We start from the raw sequence: 17921 nt of genomic DNA, 5'->3' as shown, positions 1-17921 counted from the left end.
TTTAATCAGTTGAGGTATAATAAAGCTAAATCTTTTCCTTTAACCACAAGAAATCTGTCCTATTTATTTGAAGATCACAGCCCAGAAAAAGTTAAATACTCACTGAATTGACAAGGATAACCTTTTATATAAAAACAACCTGCTGCAGTTAAATGAGGAGGGCGCAAAGAGGAGAGCCATTCAACCCCTCCTCACCTAGCCATAACACCTAGTATTTATCCAATTTGCACAAAGCATGCTCCCACAAACAGAATTGTGAAAATAACCAGATAATTAATTTCTGTAAAGTTGATTGAATAATAAAGATTGGCTAGGAAACCAGGAATAACTCCCCTCCTCTTTGAAATTGTGTCACGGGATCATTAATATCTACCCCGCAAGAGCAGGCGAGTCTTTGGTGTAATGTCCCACCCAAAAGATAGCACCTCCAATAGCACACTCCTCCAATACTGCGCTGGCTTGTAAATCTCGATTCTTGTGCTCAAGTTCTAAAATGGAACTTGAAGCGACAGACTCAGAGGCAGTATTGGTACTGTCACAATAGCGAGTGAACAATATTTCACAACTGCCCTTTACACATCCTGCACACAGAAAAATACCACGGGGCTTAAGCAATGTTTTCACATCCATAGGCATTAGTGTGACAAGGTAACCTTGCAGCAAAATTTCAACTGTTCTTTTTAAAAACAGCATTCTGTTTTATTTGTAATACATATAAATAGAAACATCATGGTCGCTTGGGATCTGTGATCAGAAGATGAAGCACCTCAGGTAGCATTAGCTTTAACTCTAGATGGCAGTGAATACTCACAAAAGAGAAGGGATCACATACTGGGAGCAGTTGCAGAGCCCCAAATGCCGGGCAGTTGAGGAGGGGATTGCCTTGACATCATTTTCAACTTCACAATCCCTTACAGGCTCGGGGATTAAATTATCACAATTAATGAAAGAGCTAGGGCAGCACGGTGGCGCAGTGGGTTAGCCCTGCTGCCTCACGGCGCCGAGGTCCCCGGTTCGATCCCGGCTCTGGGTCACTGTCCGTGTGCAGTTTGCACATTCTCCCCGTGTTTGCGTGGGTTTCGCCCCCACAACCCAAAGATGTGCAGGTTAGGTGGATTGAACATGCTAAATTGCCCCTTAATTGGAAAAAATGAATTGGGTACTCTTAAAAAAAATTTTTTTTTAATTAATGAAAGAGCTATTCCTATTTCTAGATAGAACAGAATAGAATCATAGAAAAGTTACAGCACAGAAGGAGGCCATTCGGTCCATCTTGTCCATGCCAACCTGAGGACACCCAGGTGCCCTTTCTATCTCACCTTCCCCCACCTGGTCCATAGCTCTGTATCTTACAGCACTTAAGGTGCAGATCCAGGTTTGTTTGTTTGTTTGTTTGTTTTTTTTAAAGAGTTTAGGGTTTCTGCCTCCACCATCAACTCGGGTAGTGAATTCCAGACTCCCACTACCCTCTGCGTAAAAGAGTTCATCCTCATGTCCCCTCTATACCTTCTGCCATCTATGGTCATTGTCTGTAAGGAGTCTGCATGTTCTCCCTGTGTCTGCGTGGGTTTCCTCCGGGTGCTCCAATTTTCTCCCATAAGTCATGAAAGACGTGCTGTTAGGTAATTTGGACATTCTGAATTCTCCCTCAGTGTAACTTAATTACCAGTGTTAATGCAAGCCTACTTGTGACAATGAAAATCATTATTATTATGTCTCCTGGTTCTAGAATTCTCCACCAAGTGAAACAATTTTATCCTGTCCACTCTATCTCTTCCTCTCATAATTTTGTACAACTTAATTAAGTCACCCCTCAGCCTTCTTTGTTCCAAGGAAAATAACCCCAACCTATCCAATTTCTCCTCGTAGCTGCACTTTTCTAGCCCTGGCAACATTCTTGTAAACCTCTTCTGCACTCTCTCTGGAGTGATTGCTTCCTTCATATAATGTGGTGACCAGAATTGCACACAATATTCCAGTTGTGGCCTCACCAGTGTTTTCTACAATTCCAACATTCTATCCTTACTTTTATATTCTATACCTCTGCCAATGAAGGAGAGCATTCCATATGCTTTCTTTAGAAAGCTACTAAAAAAGCTATAAAGAAGAGTAAGGTAGACTATGAAAGTAAACTGGCTCAGAACATAAAAGCAGATAATAAAAGCTTCTACAAATAGATAAGACAAAAAAGAGTGGCTAAGGTAAATATTGGTCCTTTGGACGATGAGAAGGGAGATTTAATAATAGGAGACGGGGAAATGGCTGAGGAGCTGAACAGGTTTTTTGGGTCAGTCTTCACAGTGGAGGACACAAATAACATGCCAGTGACTGATGGAAATAAAGATGATAGGTGAGGACCTTGAGATGATTGTAATCACTAAGGAGGCAGTATTGGGCAAGCTAATGGGGCTAAAGGTAGACAAGTCTCCTGGCCCTGATGGGATGCATCCCAGAGTGTTAAAAGAGATGGCTAGGGAAATTGTAAACGCACTAGTGATAGTTTATCAAAATTCACTGGACTCTGGGGTGGTCCCAGAGGATTGGAAAGTAGCAAACGTGATACCACTGTTTAAAAAAGGAGGTCGGCAGAAAGCGGGTAACTATAGGCCGGTAAGCTTAAATTCGGTTGTAGGGAAAATGCTGGAATCTATCATTAAGGAGGAAATAGCGGGGCACCTGGAGGGAAATTGTCCCATTGGGCAGACGCAGCATGGGTTCACAAAGGGTAGGTCGTGTCTGACTAATTTGGTAGAATTTTTTGAGGACGTTACCAGTGCAGTAGATAACGGGGAGCCATGGATGTGGTATATCTGGATTTCCAGAAAGCTTTTGACAAGGTGCCACACAAAAGGTTGCTGCATAAACTAAAGATGCATGGCATTGAGGGTAAAGTGGTAGCATGGGTAGAGGATTGGTTAACTAACAGAAAGCAGAGAGTGGGGATAAATGGGTGTTTCTCTGGTTGGCAACCTGTAACTAGTGGGGTCCCTCAAGGATCAGTGTTGGGCCCGCAGTTGTTCACAATTTACATAGACGATTTGGAGTTGGGGACCAAGTGCAATGTGGCAAAGTTTGCAGACGACACTAAGGTGAGCGGTAAAGCAAAAAGTGCAAAGGATACCGGAAGTCTGCAGAAGGATTTGGATAGGTTGGGTGAATGGGCTAGGGTCTGGCAGGTGGAATTCAATGTTGCCAAGTGTGAGGATATCCATTTTGGGAGGAATAACAGCAGAATGGATTATTATTTAAACGGTAAGATGTTAAAACATGCTGCTGTGCAGAGGGACCTGGGTGTGCTGGTGCACGAGTCGCAAAAAGTTGGTGTGCAGGTGCAACAGGTGATTAAGAAGGCTAATCGAGTTTTGTCTTTCGTTGCTAGAGGAATGGAGTTCAAGACTAGGGAGGTTATGCTGCAATTGTATAGGGTGTTGGTGAGGCCGCATCTGGAGTAATGTGTTCAGTTTTGGTCTCCTTACCTGAGAAAGGACATATTGGCACTGGAGGGAGTGCAGAGGAGATTCACTAGGTTGATCCCAGAGTTGAGGGGATTAAATTATGACGAGAGGTTGAGTAGACTGGGACTGTACTCATTGGAGTTTAGAAGGATGCGGGGGGGATCTTATAGAAACATATAAAATTATGAAGGGAATAGATAGGATAGATGCGGGCAGGTTGTTTCCACTGGTCGGGGAAAGCAGAACTAGGGGGCATAGCCTCAAAATAAGGGGAAGTAGATTTAGGACGGAGTGTAGGAAGGACTTCTTCACCCAAAGGGTTGTGAATCTCTGGAATTCCTTGCCCAGTGAAGCAGTTGAGGCTCCTTCTGTAAACGTCTTTAAGAAAAAGATAGATGCCTTTCTAAAGAATAAAGGTGTACGGGCCGGAGAGTGGAGCTGAGTCCACAAAGATCAGCCATGATCTCATTGAATGGCGGAGCAGGCTCGAGGGGCCAGATGGCCTACTCCTTTTCCTAGTTCTTATGTTCTTAACAACCTTGATTACTTGAACTGCTGCCTTTAGGGGCCTGTGTACTTGTTCACCAAGATCTCTTACTTCATCTACCCTTCTTAGTATATTCCCATTTATTGTGTGCTCCCTACAACGGTCTGACCTCCCTAAATGCATGACCTCACACTTCTGTGTTAAATTCCATCTGCCACTTTACCGCCCACTCCACCAATCCATCTATAGCATTTTGGAGATTATAGCTATCCTCTACTCTGTCCACCACTCGACCAATAAGATAGGTGAGGGGTGGGGAATGAGAGATGGAGTTTCTATTTGTTAAAATGGATTATGTTACAGGAGGAATCAAGCTTGGCCCGCACCCTCCTTTCTGATTTAAACACTTTGCAAATGTGAGATTAGGAAGAGGAGTGCAGCAAGAACATGCATAGTCTGTACCATCATCCTGATCACTGCGGTCCTGTGTAAATTCCACAGATTCAGAAAGTGAGACGAGAGATGTCCGGCGTGACGATGCCGTGGAAGTGATGCTGGGCTGCTTGCTGCCCGTGAGGCGATTTACCCAGTGTTCACACAGAGACGAGCTGGTGGATCCTGAAAAGAATTATCACACGTTCGTAATGGAGTAAAATCTATTTACAGAGAAACAAGCATACATGACCTCCAATAGTGATCAAAATTAAACATCTCACAAAAACTGTCAGCTCATTCTGCAGACAGCATAGCTAAGGTATTAAATGAGTACTTAACGTCTGTCACCATTAGAGACGAGGAGGCTGCCCATGTAGCAGTGAAATATCAATATTGTTTTGGATAAAAATAGAGGTACTTGAAAGATTGGCAACCCTCAAGTTGACAAGTAACCTAGTTTATTGAAGGAAATAAAGGTAGAAATTGAAGACTATCTGGCCAGAGTCTTCCATTCCTCTTTGAATTCAGGAGTGAGGCCAGAGGAGCAGGACTGCCTTGCTGTAATTATACAGGGCTTTGGTGAGACCACAACTGGAATATTGTGTGCAGTTTTGGTCTCTTTATCAGAGGAAGGATGTTCTTGCTATATAAGGAGTGCAGCAAAGGTTTACCAGGAATGGCAGGACCTATGAGGAGAGGTTAGAATCATAGAATTTACAGTGCAGAAGGAGGCCATTGGGCCCATCGAGTCTGCACCGGCTCTTGGAAAGAGCACCCTACCCAAGGTCAACACCTCCACCCTATCCCCATAACCCAGTAACCCCACCCAACACAAAGGGCAATTTTGGACACTAAGGGCAATTTAGCATGGCCAATCCACCTAACCTGCACATCTTTGGACTGTGGGAGGAAACTGGAGCACCCGGAAGAAACCCACGCACACACAGGGAGAACGTGCAGACTCCGCACAGACAGTGACCCAAGCTGGGAATCGAACCTGGGACCCTGGAGCAGCGATGCAATTGTGCTAACCACTATGCTACTGTGCTGCCCACGGCTGAATCGGTCAGGATTGTATTCACTGAAGTTTAGAAGAATGAGGGGGATCTCATAGAGACCTATAACATTCTAACATGACTGGTCAGGAAAGATGCAGGAAGGATGTTCCCGATGGTGGGGGAGTCCAGAATCAGGGGTCACAGTCGGAGGATATGGGATAAACCATTTAGGACTGAGAGGGGGATAAATTTCTTCACCCAGAGAATGGTAACCCTTTGGAATTCGCTATCACAGAATGTAGTTGAGGCCAAAACATTGTATGTTTTCAAGAAGCAGTTAGATACAGCTCTTGGGGGGGGGGGGGAGGAGAGAGAGAGAGAGAGAGAGGAGGAATGGGGGGGGCAGGAACAGGCCATTGAGTTGGATGATCAGAGATGATCATAACGAATGGCGGACAGGTGCAAAGGGCCAAATGGCCTACTCCTGCTCCTATTTTCTATGTTTCTAAAAGACTACGATGCAAGATAGAAGATATTGGCGTTGGAAGTAATGTTCTGGCATGGAAAGAGGATTGGCTGACAGGATGCAAATAACGATATGGGAGCCTTTCTCAGGTTGGAGGGCAGTAACCGTTGGGTGCTACAGGGATCAGTGCTGGGACCGCAGCCCTTCACAATGCATATTAATTTGGAGGAAGGAACAGAGTGTACTGTGGCTAAATTTGTGGATGACACGAAGGATGGATGGCAGGCAGGTCGCAAGAAGGATATATTTAGTTTACAGAAAGGTATTGGCAGGTTAGGTGAGTGGGCAGAAAATAGGAATTCAATGTGGGGAAATGTGAGATTGTTCATTTTGGAAAAAAGAATGAGAAGGCGGATTATTATTTAAATGCACAGGGGTTGCAGGAAGCTGTAGCACAAAGAGACTTGAAGATCGTTATTTATGAAACCCAGCCGTCTAGCATACAGGTACAGGAGGTAATTGGGACGGTAAATGGAATGCTGGCTTTTACTGGACTATAAAAATAAAGGGGTAATTTCATAGAATTTACGGTGCAGAAGGAGGCCATTCGGCCCATCGGGTCTGCACCGGCTCTTGGAAAGAACACCCTACCCAAGCCCACACCATCACTCTATCCCCGTAACCCAGTAACCCCACCTATCCTTTTTTGGACACTAAGGGCAATTTAGCATGGCCAATCCACCTAACCGGTGGACTGTGGGAGGCACCCGGGGAAACCCACCACACACGGGGAGAACATGCAGACTCCGCACTGACAGTGACCCAAGCCGGGAATCAAACCTGGGACCCTGGAGCTGTGAAGCCACTGTGCTAACCACTATGCTACGGTGATGCTGCAACTGTACAAGATACTGGTGAGGCCACATTTAGAATAATGTGTAGTTTTGGTCCTAAAGATGAATCACTGGAGGCACCACTGAGGAGGTTTACTAGGATGATCCCAGGTACGGAGGGACTGCCATATGAGGAAAGATTAAACAGGTCGAATCTGTTCTACTTGGAGTTGAGAAGATGAGAGATTGAAACATAGAAGATTCTTAGGGCGTCAGATAGGGTAAATGTTGGGAGAATGGTCCCACTCATGGGAGAGCTTGGGATCAGAGGGCATAGTCGCAGGATAAGGGGGTTCTCATTTATGACCGACTTAAGGAAGAAATTCTTCTCTCAAAGAGTGGTGAATTTGCAGAATTCTTTACCCCAGGAAGCTGTGGGGGTCAAGTCCTTGAATATTTTCAAGGCCGAGATCGATAGGATTTTAACAGTAGGGGAATTAAGGGTTATGAAGAGAAGGCAAGAATGTGGACTTAGTGTGTGCTCGATCAGCCATAATCTTGTTAAACGGCAGAGAAGGCGAAAAGGGCTGAATGGCCTACTCCGGTTTCTATTCCTTGTGGCCTAATGGTAATAAACAATGAGTAGGTTAGTAAGAAATTTCAGGAGGACATAAAAAGTTGGTGAAGTTAACAGTGTGAAATGATTTTGGTCGGAAAAACAGGGGGTGACAACATAAATTAAATATAGAATTTTAAAGAGTTCATGAACAGAGATACCTGGATCTGTGTATACACAAATCTTTGAGGGAAGCAGCATAAGTTCAGAAGGCTGTTTAAAGGCACATGACATCCTTGGCTTTATTAATAGAGGAATAGATTACAAAAGTAAAGGATTATGTTAGGCGTCAATAAAACAATGATTAGGCCAAAGCTGAAGTTGTGTTCTCAATTCTGGGGACCTTGCTTTCGGAAGGATTTCAAGACTTGGAGAGGGCGCAGAAGAGATTTTCAAACGGCACCAGGTAGGAGGGATTACTGTTTGGTAGAAAGACTGGAGAAACTGTATCTGTTCTCCTTAAAACAATCAAGAGCATATAGAGGTCTGCAAAATCATGAATTGCTTTGATAGTTAATAAGGAGAAACAGTTTACAGGCACATACACACACACAGGCAGACACCTAGACAGGTACACACATGCATGCAAAGACACACGCACGCAGACAGACACGCAGACGGGTATGCACACATACAGACACGCTGCATACAGATAGACACAACGCACACAAACACACGCAAGCGCAGGCAGCCATGCGTGTGCGCACACCCACACAGAGGCAGACACGCACAAACAGGCAGACACGAAGGCAGATATGCACACAGGCAGGCAGACATGCACAGACGCACACAGACAGATGCACAGTCAGGCACACACGGACAGAAATACATGCACACACAGACACATGCATGCAGACACAGAGACACACGCACGCAAACACAGGCAGATACACGCACACACAAACAGGTAGAGACACACACACACACATGCACACAGGCAGACACACACAGACTGACACATACAATTCTGGATTTGCTCATATGGAAGGTAACACCAACACAGGCTCATTGGGCCTCGACTTGCATCTGTAGTGATTTGTTAACACTGACAGTACCATAAACCACCTGCAGGTGGCTCTGGTACCACCCAGTTCTTGAATTGATGGTGTAAACTCAAATGTTAGGAAGAACCAATTTTATAGCTTATTGGCAGTAAACTGTACAACAGCGCAGTGATGGCATTAATCCTTTATTACTTTTTTTTAAAATTCAGAGTAGCCAATTCAATTTTTTCAATTAAGGGGCAATTTAGCGTGGCCAATCCACCTACCCTGCACATCTTTGGGTTGTGGGGACGAAACCCACGCAAACACTTAATCCTTTATTACTGCCAGATTACCTGAGGTAACGGAGTGACGAATCATCCCTACGTCACCTATAGGTGGCAATTCCAAGCAGAATGGCTGGATGCATTTATGCCTGATAAACAAAGCTGCCTCAAACGTTTCTTAAAAATTTAACATCCTGTTTTATCGAAACCCCAGGAGCTTGATTGGGTCAATTGCACACGAGTCACCTCTCAGATCTGAAATCAGTTACCAAACCTCTCATTCCAATTCTTTTGTCCGTCTGGTTGTTATAGTCCAGGTTTTCTCCAAAAGCTTTTGTATTCACAGGCAGCTTCAAAACAAACCCTACAGCTGACATCCTCATATCAAACTTTTCTATATGACTGACACGACCCCCTGGGCTAGTGCACGGTCAATTCCTTGACCCGGAGCCGCAACACAATTACAATTAGATGTTAATTTAAAATACCCAGGGACCTTGGCTGAGTCCAATAAACTGCAGTCACCAGGTTTGTCAATTTAGCACACAAATAACCTTTTTATTATTTAACGGTAATGTAATTAAACTGACAAATATGTAACTATCTACTACCCCTTGACCACTCCCTTTCCAACTCGCCCCACTCTATGTGTACACACACACACACACACACACAGACATATACACAACATTAGAAGGGAAGAGTGGTGGAGAGGGAAGGAAAAATGATGATAAAGTAAAAAGGATAAAAGATCTTCGATGCACTATGATGATTTTCAGTTAATGTCTTCCAGGATTTCAAGTTTTTGCTTCAATGTTTTTTCCTTCTATGTTTGAGAGGATTTTCTCTGGCAAGGCTTTTAGATTCAAGATCATTTCAACTGTATAGTAAAGATGTGCCAGACACTCACTAGTTTTAGAACAATAAAGCAGTCTTTTACTTCAGCAGAGAGAGAGCTCCTTCTTCATTCAAGGTCTAATCACTTCTGTCTAGCACCCTCAGAAGCCTCCCCCTGTTATCAGCCAGGACACTGTTCCTGGCCAGCCCACAGCTTGCCATACAGCCAATTGAACTGACTTCCTCCAAAGCTGGTTCAATTTCCTCGACGCCAACAAATCTGTATTCTCCTCTCCAAAAAAACAAATACTGAAACACATGTCCCAACTAGTAGACTGCTTCAGCTGAAGTCCTCTACTTAAAGGCACATTCCGATTATGAGTCCACGGACCAAAAATAATAAAATAAAACAAAAGAAATTGAAGCAAAGGGAAATCAAAAGGAAGAACTCTTAACAATCACATATCAGGCCTCTGGATTCAGGCTAAACTGGGTGAGATTTATTTACAAGTATAATGCACAGAAGCAGCAAGATACCAAGATATAAAAATTCCACAAGGTTTCTAAACACCCTTTAAAAATATATAGTATTTCTTTTGCAACTTAAGCCAAAGAACATTTGGATAAAGAGTTCTTCATAAACCCCTACAATGCCATGTTGCACATAGGTGACATGGCTGAACTATCTTTAGAAAGCTTTGAATACTCAACTTCTATGTTATGATTTATTGCCACAAGAAATTTCCTCATCACAGCTTGTCTTACAAAGGTGCAGAAATCCAAGAGGATCCGGATATCATCTTCTTCCTCACAAACATCTCCCCTCATGCTTCAAAATGGCCTTTTCCCTGAGCTGCATACATTAACAACTGAAACAGACTGTTCTCACCACCTTTGACGACTAACTCATTCACACCAACAAATAAAATCTATCTGGGATGTAAGGATTTAAATTGAATATGCTGAAGATGAAAGATCTGATCAATTCCATGCATTACCAATTACCCACAAAAAGGAGCTTCCTTTATAATAATATCTTTACATCACATTCCCTCTATTTCAAGTAATAAAAAGTAGCAAAAATCTCCCATTTTGTCAAAGAATACTTAAAACCAGGATTAAAAGATAATCTCTTATTGATCAACAATTCTGTATTACTCTAGGGCGAGCATTATAAGCAACAGTTTGGATGGGTATGAAGTAAGATATGTTAAAATAGGCAAGATATTGGCACTCTCACCCTGTGACTCCATACACCCAGCAATAACCCTGAATGTGGTAAATCTTGCTGAGTAGAGTTGTAACAATACCAGCTGCTCTCTTGATGATCATCCATTCTCAGCATGCTATTTGACTAATGAAGGTTTCACAGCAAAGTCTGAATCTACATTCACCAAATATCCACTTATGCACATTTTCTAGCAACAGTCAAATGAGAGCATCAAAAGCTGTAACCTTGGCTGCTTGTCTCTCCTCCCAACCACTCCGTAAGGCAGGCTAATTCCAGAGATATCTAACGCATTACCTGCTAGAGAGCTGTTTGCTGACCATGAAGGGATAGCGCTTCGCCGCTGGTAGAACAGGATGTATGCACTCTGCTTGCAGACATCATCTTCCATGAGCTGCTGAACGTCACTGTCATCGAAACAGTACCACAGACCATCCACTGAGTTCTTGCAATAAGCTACACAATAGGATAGGAGAGGAATTGGTCAGTCGAACTCAACAACTTTGCATGCACGGACGAAAATTAAAACAGCATTAGTACTGTTATGGGCCAGGGTTTAGAGAACCCCAAAGTGTATCATGGAGTTCACCTGACCCACAACTTTTAATAGACTGTGGTACGGGGAGCACACGGCCCACTCTACAGGTGTGGTACAGCAGAAATGGAAAAGTAATTTTTAAAGCAAAACAATGTTTATTCTATGAACTCAAGTTAACCTTTTTTAAAACATACCGTGAACATCTTAGCAACCATTAATTCAAATACAACCCCCAAATACAACACTAAGTAATCCTTTAAGCTTTCCTTTTAACATCCATATGACTTAAAACACCTTTTACCAGAAGCACATCAGGTTAAAGTCACCACTGTTATTAGTTTTAAATCACCAGGATCGATTTACAGTCTTTAGATTACAGAGAGAGATTCATACACCTTCTGGCTGTGACTGCAGCTATCCAGCTCTGAAAACTAAACTAAAACACACCCTGCAGCAAACAGCCTAAACCGAAAGTAAAAAGCTGACAGACAGCCCAGCTCCACCCACTCTCTGACATCACTGCAGTACTAAACATCCATTTCATAAAGGTACTCTCACTACAGATACTTATATACACATCCATTTATAAACACCCATTTCTTAAAGGTACTCTCACTACAGGTATTTATATACACACCCATTTATAAACACCCATTTCTTAAAGGTACTCTCACATGACAGTACGAAGCCAAATTGTCCACTCAGCTTTAGAGCAAGCGCTGGATTCTTGGACTCTATACCCAGACAACATGGTCCTCTTCCGAAAAAGGTGGCAAACCAACCCAATTAACAGACTGGCTGATCCCAGTCTGCGCACAGGATGCAGTCAGAAAGACTTAGGGAACGCCTAGATCTTACAATAATTTTTTCCCCCTCCTCTCCCCCTGGGAAAACGGTGGCATTATCTGAAATCTATGCAGCATCTGCACAGCTGTAACAGGTACATGCACTTGAGCAAAATCATGGCTGGGAAGGCAGACAGTGACAAAGCTTGAGCAACATGGGACTAGGTGCAACTTTGGTTTGCAGTGGAGGTCCCTACCCGTGTAATGTCCTCCTTGCATGGTGCCATGATGATTGCACACCGCATACAAATCGTAGAGGTAGTCTTCGGGATCCCTGCCAAGCCCATAGGGCCGTCTCCATGGAGACCAGTGAGAAGGAAGGCTCCAGCTGCTCTGGCTGCGTTTTACTACATGAGGAGTCATGTCCAGGCCTGTGAGGGGGAATTTCACCAGGTTCTGTAGCTTGGTCCTTTTATCCCCTTCCTGTTTGAGGAAGACAAGACAAAATGTTTGTTTAACACAAAAGTACATAGTTATACAGCAAATATCAGTTCAAGGCAATGACGACACAAAACTTTGGATGTTGTACAGAACAAATACTAAATGCTGTATAAAGCACCCACAAAGGCATTTAAATCACCAGATTTATTCTGATTCACAACATTCTATATAGGACCTCCATCCTGACCAAAACATCACTTAAACAAAGACTATGACACACACATGCGAAAGGAATGCCGTATAGCCCTCTCCCCCAATGACAGCTTGAACAAATTAAGAAGCAAGGACTGTGCTTTCACTTTCCCAACCCCACTTTAAAGCACTCACCTGTTTGAAGCGTTTTAAGTGGATGATGAGAACATCGGGAAGTGTCCACAGGCTCAGCTTGATGCTGCCCTGCTGAAGCTGCTTACAATGTGGGCAGCGCCAGGCATCATCTGGTGCTAGCTGTCGAACAGAAGGTAGTCAGAAAAGGCATTGCAAAGCTCAAGAATCTAAAGACAGGATAGGAGCACAGGCGCAGATCACTCAGCCGCTCTAATATTTTATGATCAAGAATGTTCTCTGTCACCGTCTAGTGGGCAGCACAAGGGGCTAGCACTGTGGCTTCACAGCGCCAGGGTCCCAGGTTCGATTCCCCACTGAGTCTACACGTTCTCCCAGTATCTGCGTGGGTTTCCTCCGGGTGCTCCGGTTTCCTCCCACAGTCCAAAGATGTGCAGGTTAGGTGGATTGGCCTTAGTGTCCAAAACGGTTAGGAGGAGTTATTGGGTTACGGGGATAGGGTGGAAGTGAGGGCTTAAGTGGGTCGGTGCAGACTTGATGGGCCGAATGGCCTCCTTCTGCACTGTATGTTCTAGTGAGCGAGATAGTGGAGCTTGACAGGGAACCTCCACCGTGGAGGGATTGGTGAGGAGGAAAAAGTTGCAGGGGCAGTTTGACAGGCTGACAACAGGGAGGCGGTAGGGCAACTGCGTAGGGAAAGGGGGGGTGCAATACGAGTATGGGGAGAAGGCGAGCTGCATGCTGGCGCACCAGCTGCGGAGGCAGGCTGCGTCCAGGGAAATATTGAAGATACAGACTTGGGCTGGGGATGTGGTGTCAGAGCCAGGAAAGATAAATGAGGTATTTAGGGAGTACTACCAGGGAGGCGGACCCGGGAGGAGAGGACGTGGACATGGGGCGGTTTCTGGACAAGCTGATTTTTCCCCAGGTGGAGGAAGCAAAGAGGCAGGCGCTAGAGGAGGCCCTGGGGCTGAGGGAGGTGCTGGATAGTATCAGGGGTATGAAGTCGAGGTAGGCCCCTGGGCCGGATGGGTACCCCGCGGAATTCTATAACGAATTTGCGACGGACCTGGCACTACATCTGTTGGGGACATTTAATGAAGCACTGGAGAAGGGGGAGTTGCCGGAGACGATGACGCAGGCAGTAATCACACTAATTCCGAAAAAGGGGAAGGACCCGGTGGAATGTGCGTCGTATAGACCCACATCACTGTTGAACATGGATGTGAAAGTATTGCCTAAGTTGTTGGCGGGGAGGATGGAGGAGTGTGTCTCCGGGGTGGTGGCAGAAGGTCAAACAGGCTTCGTGAAGGGCAGGCACTTGCGATTAATATAAGACGGCTGTTGAATGTGGTGACGAATCCGTCGGGGGCTCTGGTACCGGAGGTGGTGGTGTCCATGGACGCGGAGAAGGCATTTGATCGGGTGGAGTGGCGGTACTTGTTTGAGGTTTTGGGAAGGTTTGGGCCGAGATTTGTGGCATGAGTACGGTTGCTGTATGTGGCACCAAGGGCGAGGACGAATTATATGAGCTCACAAAGCTTTGACACACAGGGGTACGAGGCAGAGGGGCCCGCTGTCACCGCCACTCTTTGCGCTGGCCATAGAGCCATTGGTGATGGCTCTCAGGGGATTGGCAGAGTTGCGGGGGATTATGAGGGTGCAGAGGGAGCATCGGGTGTCGCTTTATGCCGACAATCTCTTGCCCTATGTTTCAGATCCGTTGGAGAGAATGGGAAGGATTATAGGCCGGCTGGGGAGGTTTGGAGGGTTCTCAGGGTACAAGTTGAATGTATGGAAAAGCAAGGTATTCCCGGTGAATGAGCTGGCACAGCGGGCTAATTTAGGGGGGATGCCATTTAAGGGAGCGAGGGATAGGTTTAGGTATTTGGGGATTCAGGTAGCGAGGGAGTGGACGGAGCTCCATAAGTGGAACTTAATGAAGCTGGTGGAGGTGGCGAGGGAGGATCTTAAGAGGTTGGCTACACTGCACATAACGCTGGCAGGGAGGGTCCATGTGGTGAAAATGAATATTCTGCCCAGGTTCTTGTTTATCTTTCAAACTCTCCCAATTTTTATACCGAAGGCCTTTTTTCGGAAAGTGGACACGATCATTTTGGACTTTGTATGGGCGGGAAAGGTGCCGAGGGTGGGGAGGACCCTGCTAAAGAGGCAGAGGCAGCAGGGGGGGTTGGCGTTGCCGAACTTGCTTTATTATTATTGGACAGCAAATGTGGACAAAGTGCGGTGGTGGTGGGAAGAAGAAAAGGTAGAGTGGGTTCGGATGGAGGAGGAATCTTGTAAGGGGTCTAGTTTGAGGGCTATGGTGCCAGCAGCGTTGCCAATGGCTCCGAGTAGGTATTCAGGGAGCCCAGTGGTGCAGTCCACGGTGAAGATATGGAATCAGTTGAGAAGCCATTTTAGGGTGGAAGGGATGTCGGTGCTAACGCAGCTGTGCGAGAATCATGTGTTTGAGCCGGGGGGGATGGATAGTGTATACAGGAGGTGGAGGGAAGTGGGGCTGTTCAAGGTGAGTGATCTGTATTTGGAGGAAGGGGTCTCCAGTCTGGAGGAGCTAAGGGAGGGGGTAGAGCTCCCGAGAGGGAGTGAGTTCAGGTATCTGCAGGTTAGGGACTTCCGCGAAAGGTCTGGAGGAGGCTCCCTAGGCAGCCAGGATACACCCTGCTGGAGCAACTGTTGTTCCCGGATGTGGAAGGGGAGGGAAGAATTGGGGATATATACAAGTGGTTGGGGGAGCAGGGAGGCGAGCGGGTGGTGAAGATCAAGGAGAAATGGGAAGCGGAGTTGGGAGGGGAGATCAACTGGGGAGTATGGAGTGAGGCACTGCGAAGGGTAAACAGGACCTCCTCTTGTGCAAGGATGAGCCTGATACAGTTCAAGGTGGTGCACAGGGTGCATATGACTCGGGCGAGAATGAGTGGGTTCTTTCAGGGGGTAGAAGATGAGTGTGAGAGGTGTGGGCGGGGGCCAGCGAATCACGCACACATGTTTTGGGGTTGCAAAAAAATTGGAAAGGTTCTGGGCGGGAGTGTTCGCGGTCTTCGCCAGGATAGCGGAGGAGGAGTTGGACCCGGACCCTTTGGTGGCGATATCGGAGCTCATGGAGAGGAGGAAGGCCGATGTCTTGGCCTTCGCCTCTCTGATTGCACGGCAACAAATTTTGCTGGAGTGGCGGTCGGCATCACCACTGGGGGGGTAGCGATTAGAGAAGACAAAGTACGAGTTAAGCAAGGTGGGGGATGCTTGTGACCGTGTTTGAGAGGCTGTTAGGTGCGGGTGGGGCAGACAGTATAGTTGATTGTAGGGATGCATGTTTCCCGGGGTGTTTGCTCGCTGTAACAAATGCATTAAAAAAAAAAAGAATGTTCTCTGTCTGAATGCAGAAATCAGCATTATACAAATTATAAAACCTATACCGCTGCAATCTGGCTTGGTCACAGCAACACAAAGCCACTTTGGTGGAAAGAGGTTCTTCAGCTGACTCAAAGTAGAAGTGCTAATTGACTGAACCATGCTAATATGTGCCAACACAGACGGCCATCAGTAATCTACGTGTTCACTTGAACAATCTTATATTTTCAAAGCATTGTGGACCGCGTGGACACATGCATGGGCGGAAACACACATACACACGGACACACGCCTACTTTTTCCAGAGCTGGCGCCCTCTCCGATTTTACCTGTTCTTCTTTGGTGTAGAGATGAAAGCACTGAGATAAGCTGTAGGTTTGAGGTTGGTGATGAAGCTGCTGCTGTTGGCGAATACTCTCAGAGTCTGGCACATACTCATCCTCAGCACTCCCAAACAAGCTGCAAACCAAAGTAGAGAATTGAAATTTGGACACCAGAACCATCAAAGAACGCAAATGCATACTTCTTTTTTGTACATAATTCGGAATCTTTCAGAATTCCCCCTTCCCAGCACTCAACCAATGAAGCCTTGGAACCTCATGCTACCTGCAGAGTGGGAATGTAACACAAGCTCGCATCCATCCAATTAAATAGAATAGCTTTTCCTGTAAGTTACTCTCAGTCCCTGCTCCATGACCATCCTGACAGCAGGGGGCAACATATTGGGATTGGTCTGCCTTGGCCCTTTCCCACACACACTCCTAACAAATTGAAACAATTGACCATAGTATCTTGCTCTCGAGACCCAAACTTCGACTACATTAGATCGCTGGTCTAGGTAATGCACAGGAAGCCATGGAGAGGCATGAAAAGAAAAATGTAACAGCTTACAATTACAGTAAGTTTACAATGCTTACTAATCTTTTGTTTCTCTGTCCCATTCCACAATGATCTTAATGTGCTGAGGTCCACCGGGTCTGCAGGACTTCCATGCTCTGAAACAGGGGACATCCAGTTTAAGTCACATCAGATAGACATACATTCAAAGGGAATTATACTATTATCTTAAAAGAATGTGTAGGGTTTTGGAAAGAAGGTGGGAGAATGGTACTCTTGAATAGCTCGTTTGGGCAGCAAGTGTAGACACAATAGGCTGCAGACCTCCTTCTGCACTCCAGCAATTCTGTGATTCAGATTTTCGTTGCCCCCTAAACACTTTTAGGGTTGAAGCCCAAGTCTCATATCGTGATAAAAAATCTACAAGCTCAGTCAGTTTTAGCAACGGGTTGTAGCCCAAGTATAGCCAGAGCCCTGGGGTTATTCCAATGTACCATTTATAAATAAACTCAGTACAGGAATTTCTATTCTGCAGTCTCCAAGATAACTAACGTATCAGAGAAAATCACTAGTGAAATCTCAACAACAACCTGCATTTAAATAGTGCCTTTAGCGCAAGCTGACATATTCCTAGCAATAAATGGGTTTGTTTATTCAGACAGATTCAGTAGTACAGGTCCAATGTCCAAAATCCACATCATCAGGACCAAGATCATGCCGAATTTGGGGATTTTGAATTGTCCACCAGCTTGTGTGTATGATCGATTCCCCACTCCCATCTCATTGTAGAACTAGCAGCATCTCAGAGGTGAGAAAGCAGAGGCAACATTTTGAGTCCTTTGGGTCTGATGGAATTTCAGTTCAAAAGGACCTTGAAATGTTAACTCTGCTTTCTCTCCTTACAGATGCTGCAGGGCCTGCTTGGTTTTGCCAGCATCCTCTCTTCTTGTTTCAGATTCCAGCATCCACATTTGCTTA

General features: G+C 45.3%; 1 protein-coding gene across 1 annotated transcript in view; it reads right to left on the bottom strand.

Moving 5' to 3' along the window:
* The window catches only part of usp31 (ubiquitin specific peptidase 31), a 202524-nt gene that overhangs the window by 3238 nt on the left and 181365 nt on the right, over nucleotides 1-17921 (bottom strand). The window contains exons 10-15 of the mRNA XM_072481189.1: nucleotides 17024-17101; nucleotides 16436-16565; nucleotides 12777-12896; nucleotides 12206-12431; nucleotides 10923-11081; nucleotides 4405-4560 (exon numbers count right to left, since the gene is read on the bottom strand). Coding sequence (XP_072337290.1) covers nucleotides 4405-4560; nucleotides 10923-11081; nucleotides 12206-12431; nucleotides 12777-12896; nucleotides 16436-16565; nucleotides 17024-17101 — 869 coding nt within the window. The remainder of the gene's footprint in view (nucleotides 1-4404; nucleotides 4561-10922; nucleotides 11082-12205; nucleotides 12432-12776; nucleotides 12897-16435; nucleotides 16566-17023; nucleotides 17102-17921) is intronic.

The sequence above is a fragment of the Scyliorhinus torazame genome, chromosome 17 (genome assembly GCF_047496885.1).
Source record: "Scyliorhinus torazame isolate Kashiwa2021f chromosome 17, sScyTor2.1, whole genome shotgun sequence".
Classification (NCBI taxonomy): Eukaryota; Metazoa; Chordata; class Chondrichthyes; order Carcharhiniformes; family Scyliorhinidae; genus Scyliorhinus; species Scyliorhinus torazame.
Note: the sequence above shows the minus strand (reverse complement) of the source record. Positions and strands in the feature narration are given on the sequence as shown.